General features: G+C 26.9%; 3 protein-coding genes across 5 annotated transcripts; all 3 read right to left on the reverse strand.

The window, feature by feature from the left end:
- Window positions 1–734: 734 nt before the first annotated feature.
- On the reverse strand, window positions 735–3,445 carry LOC114131335 (uncharacterized). Its single transcript, XM_027996525.2, has 2 exons — window positions 2,195–3,445; window positions 735–868 (listed from the first exon to the last, which is right to left on the reverse strand). The coding sequence occupies exons 1-2, from the start codon at window positions 2,808–2,810 to the stop codon at window positions 762–764; spliced, it is 723 nt and encodes a 240-aa protein (XP_027852326.1). The 5' UTR covers window positions 2,811–3,445; the 3' UTR covers window positions 735–761.
- Window positions 3,446–4,231: 786 nt separating this feature from the next.
- LOC114131309 (axotactin) lies at window positions 4,232–15,809 on the reverse strand. Of its 3 annotated transcripts, none has more exons than XM_027996495.2 (29): window positions 15,539–15,809; window positions 15,286–15,447; window positions 15,021–15,222; window positions 14,768–14,952; window positions 12,612–12,779; window positions 11,927–12,095; window positions 11,719–11,834; window positions 11,218–11,640; window positions 10,829–11,139; window positions 10,487–10,742; window positions 10,194–10,424; window positions 9,960–10,132; window positions 9,656–9,890; window positions 9,392–9,592; window positions 9,157–9,330; window positions 8,862–9,087; window positions 8,553–8,800; window positions 8,155–8,433; window positions 7,936–8,085; window positions 7,589–7,807; window positions 7,375–7,524; window positions 7,161–7,311; window positions 6,740–6,911; window positions 6,503–6,662; window positions 5,415–5,593; window positions 5,257–5,353; window positions 4,890–5,062; window positions 4,658–4,820; window positions 4,232–4,600 (listed from the first exon to the last, which is right to left on the reverse strand). In XM_027996495.2, exons 1-29 carry the CDS (start codon window positions 15,609–15,611, stop codon window positions 4,515–4,517), a joined length of 5,532 nt encoding a protein of 1,843 aa, XP_027852296.1. In that variant the 5' UTR covers window positions 15,612–15,809; the 3' UTR covers window positions 4,232–4,514. The 3 variants fall into 3 exon arrangements, with proteins under 3 accessions (XP_027852296.1, XP_027852297.1, XP_027852295.1); XM_027996496.2 differs by having other exon boundaries at window positions 4,232–4,582; window positions 15,280–15,447; XM_027996494.2 differs by having other exon boundaries at window positions 15,280–15,447.
- Window positions 15,810–15,922: 113 nt separating this feature from the next.
- On the reverse strand, window positions 15,923–18,608 carry LOC114131310 (uncharacterized). The gene is made up of 4 exons (XM_027996497.2): window positions 18,278–18,608; window positions 18,097–18,212; window positions 16,436–16,527; window positions 15,923–16,359 (listed from the first exon to the last, which is right to left on the reverse strand). The coding sequence occupies exons 1-4, from the start codon at window positions 18,368–18,370 to the stop codon at window positions 16,043–16,045; spliced, it is 618 nt and encodes a 205-aa protein (XP_027852298.1). The 5' UTR covers window positions 18,371–18,608; the 3' UTR covers window positions 15,923–16,042.
- Between the last annotated feature and the right edge of the window lie 481 nt (window positions 18,609–19,089).

Below are 19,089 nucleotides of genomic sequence, written 5' to 3' on the forward strand. Positions count from 1 at the left end.
TTATATTATTTATTTATACAGGTATACATTATAATATGTGTTTATGTGTAACTCATTATTTGCTTATTTATTTTTCCTCGTTTGGTATGTAATATCATTGGTTAAAATTGAATATATTTAATGAACAGCGCCAGACGTAAGAAGTTACAACGGTCTTCTGTGGCCACATTTGACGAAGCTGATATTATGCTCAAACGGACGATGGTGCCCACAGACAATGAAACTGCCGTGACCCAAAAGGTGAGGCAGCACGTGACCAAGCTTAACAGCTACCGAGTCAAACCACCCTGGTCGAAATGTCCGCCATTGTGGACGAGCCCTCGATACCGCTGTCCTACACACCCGGGTCGTACGTTCCTTCAGTGATCTCCGTGTCCACGTTTCCAAAGACCCCGGGCGGCCGGGCAGCCGCAAGATCTGCCCGCAACGCGTATTGCCATCATATTTCTTCCGAGGCAACAACTCGAAACGTTATGGTTGTATTCAGTATCCTTAGTGGAACGACGATAATATCCACACGTACGTGGAGTTGATTAGAGCGGAAGACGTGTAGGATAAACTGACCTCACGTACGAAAAATGCGAAGACGATTGTCAGATCGCCCGAATACCACAACCTTATAATTCCGCATGAAAACCGCAATTTTTGTTTGAAGCTGTTGGGCAAACACAAGACGAAAATCGCGCCGGCGCATAGGATTCGTAAATCAATTGTGTACCGAACGGCGGCAATAGTACGAAGAACATGTCGTGTAGGATTAATTAAATTCTAACTATCCTTACTGGCCGACGATGTGGAGCTGGTGGTTTGGTTGGCTGAAGATCATCATCTTTACATCCAGCATCGAAACTATCTGGTACTTGCAAAACTAAAAATAAAACATCATCATCGAAACTAAGTATATATAATATATATATAGTACCTATATGCGGATTGCAAAGTACGAATATATTAGGTATATAAGAGAAACCATTCTTTTTTCCCCATCCCGCTATATCTATTTATTGATGGAAATGTTGGAGTAGTAAAAAATGGTCCAGAAATAGTGTATGACACAGGATCCAGGTATACTTGGCAGTTATTCGTTCATCAAAATTATAAATACTTGTATAAGCGGTAACTAATGCGTATTACGTCTAGGTCAGTTTAGTAATTAAACTACTAGATAGTTTGAAATCCAATTTTTATGTATCAATACTCAGGAAAATATTTTGATTCATAAAATTTTAATATGAAATTGTAAATGTACGTTGTCAAAAAAAATTACTTTAAAATAATCAGTATCACCCAAAATACATTTTATACTTTCGGGCTAATGTTTCAAACCACCAGAAAAAAAGATGCCTTTGCAACAAAATCCCAGCCCTACTTAAAAGTAATAATAGTAATATAGGCTAGACCGTGTCTCCATTCAGGATGGTTTTTCGTATAGCCGAATAGGTACAATTATAAGTTATTGAATTTAAAAATACTATATATTATTCATTAATATAAGTGACCCACTCGACAGTTATTGTACAACAGTGGAGTGATACCTTGTTAGGGCCGGATTAAGACATTTTACGCTCCGGGACAAACCTATCTAAAATTAAGAACTAATTTCTTATAAACATAAAATTATTTTACTATATTTTGGTATTTTTCAAATGATATTTTTTTAAATATCACTATATAAACATTAAACAATATAAATTTTCAATAAAATTAATGTAAATGTATTTATTAAAATAACAATTTTGGAAACATGATTCAAATTCAAATTAAATTAATGAATTAAAATGATTAGGTAGGTATTTAGGTATATAAAATACTGCGATTTATTATGTAAAAAAATTATTTATATATAATTGTATATCATAAAAATGCTTTTTTTTGATTTCTGTTTAGCGAATTGATTAATATACATTCATCTTATGAGTTATGACATAGATTCAAGTAAAACATTTTCAATATTAATAAGCAAATAAATTTAATTTTTTTTTTTTTTTTGAAAGAATAGATAGAAAATAGTTCTTGACTATTTTTAAGTTTTTAAATTTTAGTTTTTTTCACTCTAAATGGTACCTACATTATTTCAAAACTTTGCTCTTTTAAAATCTTGCACATGGAGGCAGATGCCCCCTCAGCCCCCCTTTAATCCGGCTCGGTAGCCTTACACAGATGCACTAACCCATCTTTCTTAATTTATTATTACCGTGGTTTCGGTGCACGATTGACTTGCGACTCCCAAGCGCCGGCTCGATTTTCGTCTTCCGTTTGTCCAACATCTTTGAACAAAGATGGCGGTTTTCATGCGGAATTATAAGATTGTGGTATTCGGGCGATCTGACAATCGTCTTCGCATTTTTCGTACGCGAGGGCAGTTCATCCTCCACATCTTCCGCACTAATCAACTCCACGTACGTGTGGATATTATCGTCGCTCCACCAAGGATACCGAATACAGCCATAACGCTTCGAGTTCTTGCCTTGGAACGAACATGATTGCAATACGCGCTGCCGGCGGATCCCGGGGCTGCCCGGAATCTTCGGAAACTTGGACACGGAGATCACTGTAGGAACGTACGACCCGGGGATGTAGGACGGCGGCATCAAGGGCTCGTCCACAATGTCGGACATTTCGATCCGGGTGGTTTGATTTCGGTCGCTGTTAAGCTTGTTCATGCGCTGCCTCACTTTTTGGGTCACGGCAGTTTCATCGTCTGTGGGCACCATCAACCGTTTGAGCATAATATCAGCTTCGTCAAATGTGGCCACAGAAGATCGTTGTAACTTCTTACGTCTGGCACTTTTACCTTTGATGTTTTTCATTTTATACTTAAAATTTATTTGACGTGTTAATTTAAAACTAATTTGATTTTACCTATATATTATTTATTATTTACTATAAATAAAATACTTTTCGTCGTAGTGATAGTAACCGAGGTAAGTATATATAAAATTTTTTTTTATCGAGATTTAATTTTGTCTATATATATATATCGATAAAAATATTCATTACTTCAGGAACATTGATGTGTCATAATAATAAACGGAAATTAATCCTTACAAATTAGACGAAATTCTAAACGGAACTATGAATGTACCACGGAGTCCGTGGAATGTACCTACCATACTATCATATACACATAAAACAACCATTATATGTCTTTGGAATGTGCCTATATTGGCTATATTCATTTTATATGCGTATTTTTTACTGTGTACGATTTATCTATTTATAAACAGGAGACCATCCCTATTCACTCATTAACGCCCAGACTAAACCACTGGGTCCAGAGAAAACAGTAAAATACAGACATTTTGGACACTGTGCATACAGGTTACCTGTTATAAGTGCCATCATAATAGATTATCAGATATTTTGTAGGCATTTCTAATGATTTTCACATGGCGAATTATACTGCAATTATTATTTCCTTGGATCTTTAAAATAAATATATAGTATAATATACTGCCACATTTATCATAGCTATCATAAAAAACATTACATAATGCCGTAGTGCCGTGTTAATGGTGTTATATTTGTTTAATACATACTATTACTTATGCATGTTGTTTTTAAAATTAAAAATAAATTTGTGAATCGTTTAAATAATATTTTAGACTTTAAAAAACCTAAAAAACCTAATATATTTAAGTAATTTTAAATATGACAAACTTGATATGTTAAATTAAAAACAATAAATAAATCGAAAAAAAAAACAAAAATTCGTTTAAAAGAAATATAATTGTATACTTCAATATTCAATAAAAATTTAAATAAATCAAATATTTTTCATTTTTTTTTTTAATTAAATCTTTTAATAACATATTAAACAAAAATATAAATGTTGTACTTTGTTCACTTCATACTTCACACTTAGTAGGTACTAGTCATTGTATACAATGTCTAGTGTAAGTGATAGGTACATGAAAAATTATCTACATGGTTTAAATAACTCGGGAATCGTAAACCTGGTTTGATCAGTGTTTATAATGATCATTTATCCAACTGGATGATAATTTACACAACAACACAACGAAAAATGTATAAAAAAAACAAGCAATAATATTTAGTTAATAATTTAGATCATACATAGTACAAGATGTGCAATATATATTTCAAAAAAACTATAGTTGTTATTAGGTACTCATTAGTGAATAAAAAGTATTGCATATGTATTATATTTTTTTTTTCATTTAATTTATTTACAGAGAAATACTGGTTGAAAAAACTCCTACAGAGGCACTGAATATAATAAGTATATTATTGTTTGTATATTAAATAAATATTCAATGATTAAATAATAAACAGATAATTCTTAAGTCTATATATTTTACTCAAATAGTAAGACATTAAGTTTAATAGATAGGTACTTACACATAATATAAAAAAAGGTATTAAAATTAAAGGCAGAAAAACATGAAATCACTATTTTTAAATAGAATTAATAAAATGTACAATATAAATTTGAAAATATGAATGCATTGAGCATTCATATTTTTCTTTGGTAATTAATAAGCTAATAGACATTATTGTTTATCTTCAGTAATTTCTTCTAATATTTCAGATGTTTCTTCAATAGGTTCCCATGTTTTGTCTATTTTGTTTAAATAACCTATACAATTAATGTATATAGTTTTTATAATTTGTAATTGAAAAAATATAGGTATACCTCGTATAGCCGAATGTTTTAATCTAGGTTCAATTCGTAATTCTTTTCCTTTTAAACTTTCATTATCTTCATCTGTAGGAGTATAGAATCTGACAACAGGCAATGGTTGTTTACTCAATGATTTCATTTCCATATTTATTCCATTAAGTTGAAGTTTATCTTCCTGAATATAAAGAAAGAATAAATTATAACTGTCAGTGAACAACTTAGTGCATATTTAACTGTATTATACTTTTACAAGTTTGTATCCCTCTTGCATTTGAATTGACTGTCGTTTATTTCGCACTATTTCAGCATTAATTTCTTCATCTCGTCTTTTCTTCCATTTAACATTAGTATGGTATGCATGATATGACACAGATATTATAACTAGCGATAAAATACTAGCCATTACCATTGCTACAACTTTAAAAACAAAAATCATATGCTCAGAGTAAGTTGTATAAATAAATAATTGGAGTTAATCATTTATAACTTATTAAATCTAGATCTAAACATTAAAAAAATTTTTTACTACGAGTTATTAGGTAAATATACAATACATATTATAATACCTATGAGTTTGTTCATCAAAAAGTTGCTCTCAAATTTTAACTTACCATTAAACGTATTATCTTGTTGTGTGAATACTTTTGCATACTTAGAATCATAAGGCATTCGAGCTGGAGGATCCAAGACCCAAGTTTGATCAACTCCCTAAAGAGAATAGAGCATTTAAAATAAATAATAGCAAGTTTGAGGCAAAAATAATTCATACATAGCTTATGTTAAGTGAAGGTCCAGGTCTAGGCTTATGTATATCATCAAAAGAAGCACACTGAGCACTACGAACTCCTTGAGAATTTGTTACATTTACTTTTTCACTACCAGTTTTTGTAAACAGCATATATTCATCTAAAGGTCTCATTGCATTATAATTTACTTCCAAAAATACATCTGAAATTAATATATATATATATATTACAAAGATATACCTTCTTATTACTTGTTAACTATTAAGCTACATAAATATATTTATTAATAAAAATAAAATAATGTATGTATAGTTAGTATTTAATAATCATGAATTGTAATTATTTGAGAATGAAATGGTAGTAATTAATAATAACAGTCAACATTTAATTATTACATTAATTATAGTATGTAAAAATCATTTAAATTTGATTGAATCCTATTCAAATATTAAATATGTATGAATTCATTATTGATATAGACATATAGTTAAGGTTCAACTATAGAATAATATGGATCCCAGTGTTCGTAAAATTAAAAAAAAAAAATAATAGTTTTTAGAGAGATAAAACCTTACAGTGAAATTTCCATACAATGAAATTTACTATTTAATTAATAATTTTAGAAAACTATGACCTTCATTTTTAACTATACATTAATTTTATTTATAATTTGCGGGTGTGCAATTAATTTCATTATTATTTTTGTTTCTTTTACGTTAATAGAAAAAAGTTTATTTTTTTATTAATTTATTTTTATGAAAAGTAGGTACTTAAATTGTCTTACTATTATTAAATAAATTTAAATAATTTGATTCAATATCAAGATTAAAAATTACTTTTATCATAAGCTTGCTGTGTTAAGTGCTTTCACACACATCAAAATAATATGTAAAAAATATATAAAAAAAAAAATTTCAAACACCAAAAAAATAACCACTGATGAAAAAAAAATAAAACAATGGAAATCATTGAAAAGCTGATTTCTTGCACTTCAAAATAATTAATACAATATCCCTAGCTGTTATCCCTTTAAGATAATAAAACAGCTATAGCCCACCTAATTAACAAACATTCAACATTTATTTAATATTAATTTAAGTACACAAATTACTTGAAATGCATCCACTATAACTTGTATAAGAAGCAAATCGTGGGTCAGTTGTATTAAGTCCACCAATTTGTACTTCATTATCTCCAGCCGTGATATCAGTTAATGTATCAGTTAAACTTAAAACTGGAATTTTTTTTAGTTCTATAGGATCTCTGTCGACCTATGAAAATAATAATAATAATTTATAAATAAATCTTTAGCTATAAGTGTATTCATACACCTAAGAAAACAGTTTACCATAAGTATTGAACTAGACTCAGTACGCTTATAGTAGACCGAGTGTCTAGCTCCATTTAAAAAGTTTCTGTCTTTAATATGTGCACCAAATGCTCCTCCAGTTCCTTCACGGTCTTCTTCAAATATCATTTCACCTTTTTCATTTAATGCAACAATAAGATAGTAACTTCTCCTAAATAACAATATTATTGTATATTGTATTATATTTTATGTAGGTAATAATCACAATTCAAAATAATATATCTTAAATTGAATTGGTAATTCACATAATATAATATTATGATTAGGCATATTAAAAGAAATGGAATAGTATATCAAAATATTAAAAATAAAAATTGTTTAAAACAATTATCTGAAAATCTCAAATATCTCAAATATCTGTTAAGTATAGATTATTTATTAAAACTCAAATAAATTTTACTTGTTCTCTGTTTGGATAAGCAATAAAACTGTGCTTCGTTGTCTCTTATCACTACTTGAAAAAGCTAAATTTAACTTTACTTGCGTAACTGGTCCTTCAAGAAGAAATTTTCGGCGTAAAACGGAAACGCCACTAAAATCTGCTCCTTTATCTAAACACCAGAAGTTTTAATGGGTAGGTAAGAAAGTTAACGTATTAAAAAAAATATCTTTACCTAAACCACAAAAATCTCCATAATAAGACGTATGTTCACAATCACATGAACTACCTCCTTTTTCAAAATTTTCAATACAAATCCCTTTATTTTTACAAGGCTGTTGCTCATCACATTTCATGTTACATCCAGATATTATGCCTCTAAGTTCTATAAGATTATTATAATTAAATACTGATATAAGTTAATTATAATTTACACATATGGTATATACCTTTTTCTTTAGAAGTATTAAATGAAGAATTTGCTAAGCCAAGACTACTGAAACTGACTACAAAATCATCTATTTTTAATCCTCGTACACAACCAACATATCCAGACAATCGAACAGATTCTTTTTTACTACTAATTAAATTTTCTGGATCAAATCCACCAATATTTACTTGAAAGTATTCTGTAGGAGGAGCAGGAGGTCTTTGTGGTGATAAAACCTCTAGTAAAAACCAATAATCAAAATCAAATAAAAATTTAATATACTAAACTATGTACCAATTACATTAGTATATTACATTTTAAAGCATTATTTATAAACCAAATGAAAATAATTTAATGTAGACCTACCCAGTTCAGGATTTATCCAAGGTTTGCTAGTATAATTTACCAATAAACTATACCCGACTGGAACAGAACTATTAACTTCATTGACATACAACATAGTAACATTTTCTTTTCTCACCAAAGCTAGTTGAATAGATTTTCCTCGATTTAAACCTAAATTGTTTAATTAAAATTATTTTATTTATAAAACTATGGAATCATAATATATAACTCAAAATCTACCTGGGTATTTTACAGTTATATTGTAAATTTTATGAGAATGATTAAACACAAATACCACAGAATTCCCATTCATAATAAAAAGTTGCACAAAATTATTTAAATGATCATTTGCATGTAATATTAAAGAGTTTTCATCATATGTTCTTAAATTCATTAAAATATCTTTAGTCAAAAGTTTATAATAAGACTCTTGACTTAATTCTGTTATATTATTAATAAAATAATTCCGTTTAAAATATGACTCTCTTGTAATAAATGTTAAGCCTTGTGTATTGATATCTAAATAAATGGTAAATAATAGCCATTTAATATAATAATTAATAAAATAATAACTAATTAGCACATAGAACTGAATAATGGGATATTATTTCATTATTTTTTTTTAATTGATACTTAACTATTTTCACAATATATCCCACTATAGGCCCAAGGGTTTTCACAAACACATTGAAATGTACTCCATAGTTCTTTGCACTTTGCCCCATTTTTACATGGATTCGGAGCACACGATGGTTTACATTCTTTAATTATTTCAGATAAATGAACACTCATATATGAATATATATCTAAAATTTCACCATTTACTACCAGTCCTCGAAAACATCCTATCAAACCTTGACTTACAGTTGTAACTTGAAGAAGGTCTCTAAATTTTTTTTATTATTTTCATGGTGAACAGAAGAATAATAGATAGGTAATAAACTTACTCTGTAGCACCTCCAATATACATACTTCCTTCAAAAGGACCAAATTTTTCATTAGGCAATAAATCAATCATTTCATAATCTGTATTAATCATAAAGCGTACATGATGAGAGTTATAATCAATCCAAATTTTTTGCCATTCGCCATTATTTAAACGTCGTCTAGATTTTACTTCCATGTCTCTTGATTTTCCAGAATTTAACGTAAAATTAAAAGTTAATTTAAAATCTACAAGTTTTGAATAAATACATTAATAAAATAATTATAAAATTAAATTTTAGAACCATAAAAATATACCACTTGTGAGAGCGACCATAAAAGAAGGGTGTTGTCTTCGAATCGGTGGTTGGTAAAGTAAAATTGCTTTTTCACCAGTAGTTCTAAAACTGAATGCTATATCTCCTTTTCTCCAACCTGGTACTTCTATGTAAGATTGACTAGTTGTAAATGTTACAACATACTTTTGAGTATCTAAAAATGTAAAGCATTTATTTTTAATAAAGCTTTTCAATATATTTTTATTAAACCTTACTTGTTTCAACACATTCAAGTGGCCCTAATGTTATACGTCCTAAAGCATCGAGCTGTAAATGTTCTTGTTGTAAAAACACCATTTTTGTAATTCCTAATCCTCCATATTTAGAAGTTAAATAATGGCCTTCGTCTGAATGCCATTTTGCATCAGGAAAATCACAATTACATGAATGTGTACGATTTGAACACGTCTTATTCACTAAAAACAAATATTATGAGAACAAATACTAAATTAAAAATGAATATTAACACTTAAAAGTACTTGAACATGGGCAAGATCCTCGTTTAGCATAACCAATAAAATTAATAAGCTCTTCTTGAGCAGCAGAAGTAAACCATGTAGCAGAATGGAGATCTAATGGAGCTTTATAACAATCATATTTTATATATTGGCTACAATGTAAGGAATGTGATATAAGCTCCTTCAACATTTCCGGAGGAAAATCTCTATATGTAATAGTAAAGCTAAAATCTGATTCTGCTGCACTTCTAACATCCTAAATTTTTAAACATTTACTATTTAGAATGTACAATATTTATTATATACAGTAATAAAATTATTTTACAATTTGACTGGGTAAATTGTGTTCAACAATGGTTTTTGAATCTCCTTGAGCCCCAAATTCACATTTAACATGAGCTGGTGGAAATTTTCCGTTTCCATCAATATCAATGAGATATACATCAGGTTTAGTATAACCTAAAAGAGCAAGTTCCTCGCATGTCTTACGAAACTGTGCTAAATCAATTCAATTATATTGATATCTGTTTAAATTATATGTGATTATATGTATTTTTACCAAAATGGCAATTTTTTCCAATATATCCTGTTCCTTTACAGTCACAAATTACATTATCATCAACGACTGAACATTTACCATCATGTTCACAAGCATTTGGCCTCTTACATGGATCTACCAATTGGCAATTATCAATAGAAACTTGACCAGTTGTCCTATTAGTTCTAACCATATGTCTAGATTCTAAAAATATACCATCTAACCAAATTTCTCGAATACAACCAACAAGGCCTATAATAATAAATTATTTTAAATTTAAAGAATTTTAATAAAATAAAATAATAATGTTATACCAAAACTTCCTTTGCCTCCAATTCCACTACCAATAGTTATAGTCTGTTCAGCCAAAAAATGTTGAATGCCATTCAAAAAAGTTGTCTTATTTTTATCATCTACATTTAATGTAAGTAATCCTTTAGTATAATTTAAACAAATTTTATGCCAAGATCCTTCAATGTTTAAATCATATTTAACAGTTGTTAATTGTGTGACATTTTTACTAGATGATGGCGTGAGTTCAAAACGTATTTCATTGTTTACCATCCGCAACTTATAAGAATATTTTCAATTAGTTAATTATGTAACATAAATAAATTGTCAGAGTATAACTTGCTTATTTATAAATTTCCACTTACTTCCCAAAATCCTGAAGAATTCTGAGTGGATGTTGTCACAGGTGATGAAACTAAAATAGCCATGTGCTTATGACTTTTAAAATCAAACATTAAACTTATATGATTAACAGATGCTACTGGCCATAAAATATGTGAAGATGGAAATGGTAATGTTATAGGAATCATATCAACTTCAGTTTCTGTGAATTCTGGTGATAAAAATCCAATGTAATGCACTTTTGGATTTCCTCTTTTTAATTCATATAATATTGATATGTCATTAAAGAAAACGTATTTTAAAGAACCTACAAAATTATTATGTGATTTCAAACCTGAAATGGTATAGGTATTATTGTTAATTTAATTAATCAAACTTTTAATTGAAATGATAGTTATAATTTATATTATACCAGGTTTATTAGAAAGTGTAGGACCTCCACCGAAATATATTTCAGGATCTATGTATAAATAATTTCGTGTTCCAGCCAAAATATAATTTTTAGTTTCTCCATTAAACATAATATCGACCATATTTTCTTTATGTAATATTGTCAAATTATGCCATTGGTTTGAATTTGTGTTATTACCTACAGTTGCAAATATAGGCTCTCCATCACCAAGTTCAATTTCAACAATAACAGATCCATTATAAATTGATATCGCAATGTGGTGATGTTTATGAGACTCTCCGCTCGCATAAAATAAAGCAGAATCATCAAATCTAGTCTTAAACATAAAACTAATACGATTCATACTTGAATGAACCCTATCTTTCCAGTCATAAACACGATAAGATACATAAGAAGATCCTCGTAAAGTTAATACAGTAGAAACTGAAAATAGTTAATCAGTTTATATACTAATGATGTAAATTTAATATATTTTTTATAAATAAATTATGAGTATAATACCATAAATATCACAGTATTCGCCTTCATAAAGAGTTCCAAAACAATCACAAGACAATTGATTATAATGATTAATACATAGACTACCTTGAAAACAAATATTGTCTTCAGTTTTACATCTAGAATTGATGTTTAAAGTGATTAGCTTAAATGTAACATGTATTTTAAATTTAAATAATTTAGTCTTAAATGGTTTCAAAATAAACCATACTTATCTATACAGCCTTCTTGTACATTGTCATGTTTAGTAGCAATTAATGGTTTTATGGGCAATAAATCCGAAGCAGCTTTTCCAGCACTCAAAACCATTTCTTTTATGCAACCAACAAATGATTCAATTATATACTTAACACCGTGTAGTTTTTCCTCAGGACTCAAACCTAAATCAAGTATATAGAAATTTAAAAAATAATATTAAGAATTCATAAATCACAATGGCTAATGGGCACTTAAATAGATTTTGTCAAACTGATAAACTAGTGGCATAAAAGATTTTAGGTTTTTGCACCTTAACAGCAATTTTTTACAATTTAAACTTAATCAACATGATCTATGTTTAAGACTAATATTTCCTTAACAAAATAAAAGTAGTTTAAAAACTTTTCATTTCTAGTAAGAATGTTCTATAACATAACTTTTAATAAATAATTACATTTTAAAAATCTAAATATTTTTTTATGATAGTCCTTAAAAATGAAAAATTGGATTTTAAATAAAAATTGTAAGATTATAATTTTTATTAATTCAAAAATAATTAATTTACAATGTATAAATACACCTAATTAACAATATATATATATTTTTTTACTCAATTAAATATAATTTGTTTTTAAATTTCATCAATAGAATAAGGACAATTCATTAATTTAATTTCAATATAATTATTATGTACATACCACCAATTAAAACTACAGATGTTAAATCAGTAGATATGCCATAGTTACTAGACTTATGTAATCCTTGTATTATTTTTTCTGCGCTTATATTATCTACTTTAGCTATAAGTCTAGCACCATGTACATCTATGCGTACAGTAACAGTGTGCCAAATATCATGATTTAATCCTAAAATATAAAAAAAAAATCATATAAAATTACATTACCTTAACTAAGTACAAAATTATTTTTTAATACTATTATCTAGATATTAATTATGCAATTAAAAATTATATAGGATTTGCAATCCCACCCCGCAAAAAAAAGCAAAATTTGAATTCTCTACTATGACCCCTATTTCTAATAGAAACATAATTATCTATGTACATTGTATATAAATGTGAAAATGGAAGTCTTTGTCATATAATATGTTCTCTGAATCTACTTTTCTAGTTATCTAGAATTTTTTCAAATGGGAATAAGTACATCGCGAAGCAGATTTTAAGATTATTTCTGATTCAATAAGTTAATGAAAAATCGAGTAATTAGTTTTTGAAATAATCGGCAGATACACATATAAAGATATTTTTTTATCCATCAATATTTCTAATTATTAGATATTATGATATTATTAAAAATTAGTATATTAGTACAAATTAAATTTAGTATAATAGTACAAAACTTTTTCATTATTTTTAGTTCAAATAATTAAAATTCTATTCAGAATAAAAAATAATCAATCAAATTTGGGTTGTTCAAAAAAAAAAAAAAAGTGTTGTTAAATGCAAGGGCATAATTAAAGGGTTATGAGGGGATAAATCTCCTAAAGCTTTATTAATATTTTGAAGTATTTATAATGTAAGGTTTTTTTTTTTTAGAAGTGTTAATGTTTATAATTTTCTACTAAAAAATGTAATCCACTCTCCCCTCCAAGAAAATTCATAATTTATTACTCCACTGATGAGTAGTGACTGGTTAAATGGTCAAAGAAAGCAATGCTGGGTAGAACAGTAAAATAAAGTTTATATGTCGAAAATACCATCTATACACTCAGAGTGAAACGAGTGATTAAACATTGAATTTAAAATTAAATCTTGTTAGTAGTATTAAATGTATTTATAAGTCTTTAGAGTTATTATAATTTAAATTAAAATAAAATAAACATAGCTTTTTTTTTAAATAGTTCTACCTTCTACAGTCAATAACACATTTGTTTATAGAAAAAAATAAAGTTATTTTGTGAAAATTTAGTTTTAATGACTAGGTAATGTTTACATTTTTTAGAGTGCGTGGCTTAAAATCTAAACACAATGTTTAAGGGGCATACAATTTTAGCCTTCTGAGTTATTATTTACATATATATGAGGTGATTTTCTTATTGAACAAAATTCGTTATTTAAAATCTATAAATATTTTTTAAGATAAATTTCTTTTTATATATAGGTACATAATTTCTTGTCGAAATAAAATAACATTGTTTTTTTTTTTTTTTTAATTGTTATCATTCTAATTTTTTTTTTTTTACTTTTTTGAATACCTAACAACATATTTAATTTCATATTCTAAATCTGAATATTTTTGAAGTATTTCAATACATAAAAATCGAAATTTAGACAAGTTGATAGGTTGTAACTGTTATGAATTATAAGTATAAAAGTTTTTGTAAGAAGACCTTAGTAGATCAACATTTTGCAGGGTATCTCCATACACATTACGCAACTCACCAGACTTTATATGTTATATACTTATAGATATTTCATAAACTACATGTATGAATTTAAATTTTTGTGTATCGAAATACTCCAAAAAATATTCTGTTTCAGAATATGAAAATAAAAATCTATGTTGTTATTCAAAAAAGTATAAAACTTAAAAAATATGTTTTATGTTTTCTTATTTGATACTTAGATTGGAAATTATATAAAAACGATATTTTTAAAAATTAATATATTTTTCTTTTTATTATTTAGATAAAATAAGATGTTCCTAGCCATGGTTATCTAGATCTATTAATAAGTGTTGTTTGATAAAAGAATTTTGAAAGAGTTTTGCTGTAAATATTTATCATAATTTAGTGAAATTCTTTATAGTTTAAATCAAAATGTTGAATTGATTTTAGTTACAATAACTATTTTTTTTATATATAAAAGATATATATTTTAATTATTATAACTCACCTTCTCCAACTATTACAGATGTTGAATGTTTACCATAAACATGAACTACTTTAAGTTGTCCTTTTTCTACAATTACATATAATGCATAAGGAGGAAGGCCAGTTGGTCTATCCTTAACACTATGATAAACAAGTAATCCATGTGGTAAACGTGTACGAAATTGAAATGATATTTCTCGACAAAGCCTATTAAAATCCAATAAATGGAAATTGTACGAATAAAAAGTTTGTGCTTTAGTGTTACCAAATTTTACCTTAATTGGAAAGTAGGAATACGATTGCCATCAAGCTGTATAAATGCGTTGTTTTCAGCCATCATAAATACAGTATAATAACCTGATTCAGAAAATGTCAGTTCTGCACCTCTATCACTTGGTGCTATTGGTGCCAATGTAGATGAACCATATTCATATTTTTGTTCAATAGGTTCCGATACAAAGTAGGTATTGTTACGATCTAGGAACAATTAAAAGGTTGAATATTTTCATAAGTTAAAAAAATGTATTTAGTTACTTTTACCACCAACACAATAATACAGGCATTCTGCCTCAGAATCAAATATATTTTCACTTTTACAAATACCACTTATGTAAGTCCTACACTGGTGTAAAACAGAATCATAGTACCATTTATGTATCCAATTTTGACACGGGCCACGCATAATAGGGATTTCACATCTTTCTATTTTCAAAATATGAACATTACAATGTATAAATTATATATTATTAAAAAAAAAACAAACAAACAAAACAAAAAAATAATAATAGTATACCCTTGAAATTCTCCAATGCTTTTACATCAAAAAAATGTACAATAAGAAACACAATTATAAAAAAAATGTGCATTTTTCACTCAAATATTAACATCATCACACAGATGTTAAAAGTAAGATATATATTATATGAGTATTAGTTAAGTTATTTTAAACTAGCTTAGAACTACATCATGTAGTTTTAAAAAGGAAACTGTAGACTAAATAGTATATTCACAATAGAATAATAACCCATTCAATTACATGGTCAATTGAATTCAATTTTCAGTGACTCACAGTTCTTAATGGAACAATAAATTATATAAATAATAATAAAATACAATTTTATTACATGATATTATATCTCATATATTATGTCAATATATTAATAGAAATCACCCAAAATATTTGTATATTTATAATTTTAATCTACAGAAACAGTAAAATACAAACATTATATTAAAATAGTTTTGAATATAAGTTTTACACAATTTAGAAGCTTACACATATTACATATTATTATACTTATGATATCTGGAAAAGGAACTGACAGATGTTACATAACATAAACATAGAATTATCATAAGGTGTTGGAAAAACAATGCATTCAATTGGTGACTGACAAACACATGAATGTTCAGCAGCAGTATTTTCCATATTATTTTTTAACGCATCAATTTCAAGGAATGTCTGAATAGATGTATGGCATACATCACAAGAAATTGTATTGACAGTAGTTTTTATGAGATTGCCTGTATGGCAGACAGGACATTCAATAGAATTATTTTGTAAATGCTGTAAATATATATTATAATCGATATCTTGTTCACATATCCATTTCACTGTAATATAAACATATCATTTTGTAAAGTAAAATACACTCATGAAAATATAATTTTAAAAATTTTTTATACATACTTTCTTCATCTAAGATTTCCTGTTTAATTTCATCAAATATTTTATCTTCTTCGTCTAGAGAATGAAATCCATCATCTTCCTCTACATCCATTCTTATTATACAAATCAAAACAAATAAAAAATTAATACACTACACGTCTAATCATTTTTAATATTATATATTATTTAATATTATTATAATTACAGAAAAATCCTTATACACATCAATGTAACACAATTTAGATTAAGTATTCAATATTTTCTAAATTTATTTTAAAATTATTTAAGTAAAATGAAACTTTCATAATACAAATCTTGATGAGCAATGAAAAAAATAATTGTTTTTTAGAAAAATTTGTTAAATAAAATTACATAAATTTGGTTCTAATTTAGTTGTGCTTATCATTAATATTTTTTTAAACAGAAAATTTTGTAATTTGATGAATGGAAAATTTACTGTACTTAAAAAAATATTTATAATATAAAACTAGAATTCACAATTTTTTTTTTAAATACAGGTAGGACGTTTCAAAACTAATTGAGTGATCTTAAAATTGTACTCAAAATATTTTCATTGCATATCTAGGTACTTTAAATAATTTAAACCCTGAAATATGTTATTATTTGCAAAATTAATGTTTTTGATGTCTACAATTGTTCACATTTTCTATCATGGTAAAACACTTAAACTACATACTCAAAAAATAAATTATGGATCGATAAAAAAATCTGGCTTCTAGTCATAACAGTACTATAGCTATATAAACCAAATTCACTAGAAAAAAAATGAAATAACATAAAATATAATGTTATATTGATGTATCTTAGTTCAGAGGTCAATCAATATCAATATAACTCACTTTGTGACTAATTGTAATTTTACAAAATGGACAATCCATCTATGGCAGATATTATGATATAGCACTTGGTATACTGTTAAACAAGACTCAAAGTACTCTCTAAATTTTCCTAATGTCTAAGAAGTAAAAATAATGAAATGTTTTTCTAATAGGTCAAAGAGTTTTTGAGCCTTTTATTGTACATTTATATAACAAACAATTAGTTAATATTATTCTATTTAAAAAGAAAAAAAATCTTGTAGAAATGTATAGTTATTCACTAGTCTACACTATTTAACAATTTCAATATTTTTAACATTATTTCTAAAACCAATAATAACTCTAAATAAAATCAAAAATTGAAATCAATTTTCATGTGTCAAAATAAAATGTAGGTACAAGCCACCCAATAGCAAACTATAAAAACTAAGCAAGAATAGTTCTGAAGAAATATGTGTGCAAAAATGAGTGCCAATTGGTTCAGTAGATTCCAAGTTTATATATATAGAGTAGTGAATGGTTAGACAATGAAACATAAATGAAATACTTATATGAACACTAACTAGTTTCAAATGGTTAGAAGAACTTTTTCATGGCACTTTAATTATTTTATTTTAGGTACCTACTCAAAAGTTTTAAATATTATAGATTTACCATCATAATAATATATGACCTTAGGATTGTCAAGACTGACTGCTAACAGTGCCAAATTACATTTTAACTAAAGTTATTTACATTTAATTCTATATCTTTACATTGTTTAAAATAGCATAAATATAATATAAAATATTACTGCATATACATTAAGATACATAAGAAACATAATTTAAGAATTTATTTTACTTTATGCATGTCTTGTCAATAAATGAAGTGACCTCATTTTCTCGCATTTCATACGCGACATTGCGCACTTGTTTTAAAAGAGACTCTCGTTTGTTCTTAATAATACTTTTGTATCTCTAAAAATAAAAATAAATATATTTAAATAAACTATAAAAAAATATTGATACACATTTATACGTACATTTCTCATGATGTCTCGAAAATTGACATCTCGGTTTTTACCACGTTTGTAATTCGCAGAGCGATTTTTAATTTTTGATTCTATACTGGACATAATATTATTGTGTCATCCAACCAACAATTTAAAACAATAAGAAATGAATCAATTTTCTAAAAGATGAGCAAAATAAATTAAGTTAACTATGTACGTGTATTAATAATTATTTTTTATGAAATTCAGTAGTAATTACTTATTACACGACAAATTAGATCTAACTCGTCAGTTGACATGACTCATTAATATTAAGTTATTAAAAAATATTATAGTTAGTTTTAGAAGTTATCACTTATCATTATATTTATTTTAACAATTATTCCTAAAATTCTAAAATTTGATATCAGAAATTTAACTATCATCATTGCTCAGTGATATTATCTATGGGTATTGATAATAAACGGGCGGGAAAATAAAGACCATTGTTGTAAGACTAATTATTTGATTTAGATCAAAGGGGTATCCAACAAGTTCGAGTCGATGACAATTGGCGATTCCCTTATGATATTCTAAACAAAAGAAACTTATATAAATATATTTATATATTTTTTATTATTAACATTTTTTTTTTTTTGGTCGATCGTAACAATCTAAAAAAACTCAGAGGTGGGTCAAAACTCCTAAATGTTGGCCACCCCTGATTTAGATGAATTTTTACTTTTAAATTAAATCTCGAGAGACAAGATACCAAAAATGTAATTATTGGAGTACTGAACAATTTATGAATTTAGGTACAGTGATTAATAGGAGATTCAGTAGTAAAAAATTTCCAATACCAT

The sequence above is a fragment of the Aphis gossypii genome, chromosome 2 (genome assembly GCF_020184175.1).
Source record: "Aphis gossypii isolate Hap1 chromosome 2, ASM2018417v2, whole genome shotgun sequence".
In the NCBI taxonomy this organism is placed as follows: Eukaryota; Metazoa; Arthropoda; class Insecta; order Hemiptera; family Aphididae; genus Aphis; species Aphis gossypii.

Excerpts from the sequence above, each read along its gene's own strand:
- LOC114131310 (XM_027996497.2), bottom strand. The coding sequence starts at position 18,370 with ATGTCCAGTATAGAATCAAAAATTAAAAATCGCTCTGCGAATTACAAA. Across the intron at positions 16,528-18,096 it reads ATTGACAAGACATGCATAAA|AATGGATGTAGAGGAAGATG; the intron begins GTAAAATAAATT and ends TTGTATAATAAG. Across the intron at positions 16,360-16,435 it reads GGAAATCTTAGATGAAGAAA|TGAAATGGATATGTGAACAA; the intron begins GTATGTATAAAA and ends TTTATATTACAG.
- LOC114131309 (XM_027996494.2), bottom strand. The coding sequence starts at position 15,611 with ATGCACATTTTTTTTATAATTGTGTTTCTTATTGTACATTTTTTTGAT. Across the intron at positions 10,133-10,193 it reads TGGAAAAAATTGCCATTTTG|CACAGTTTCGTAAGACATGC; the intron begins GTAAAAATACAT and ends GAATTGATTTAG. Across the intron at positions 7,312-7,374 it reads TGGAGATTTTTGTGGTTTAG|ATAAAGGAGCAGATTTTAGT; the intron begins GTAAAGATATTT and ends TCTGGTGTTTAG.
- LOC114131335 (XM_027996525.2), bottom strand. The coding sequence starts at position 2,810 with ATGAAAAACATCAAAGGTAAAAGTGCCAGACGTAAGAAGTTACAACGA. Across the intron at positions 869-2,194 it reads AATCGTGCACCGAAACCACG|TTTTGCAAGTACCAGATAGT; the intron begins GTAATAATAAAT and ends TTTTATTTTTAG.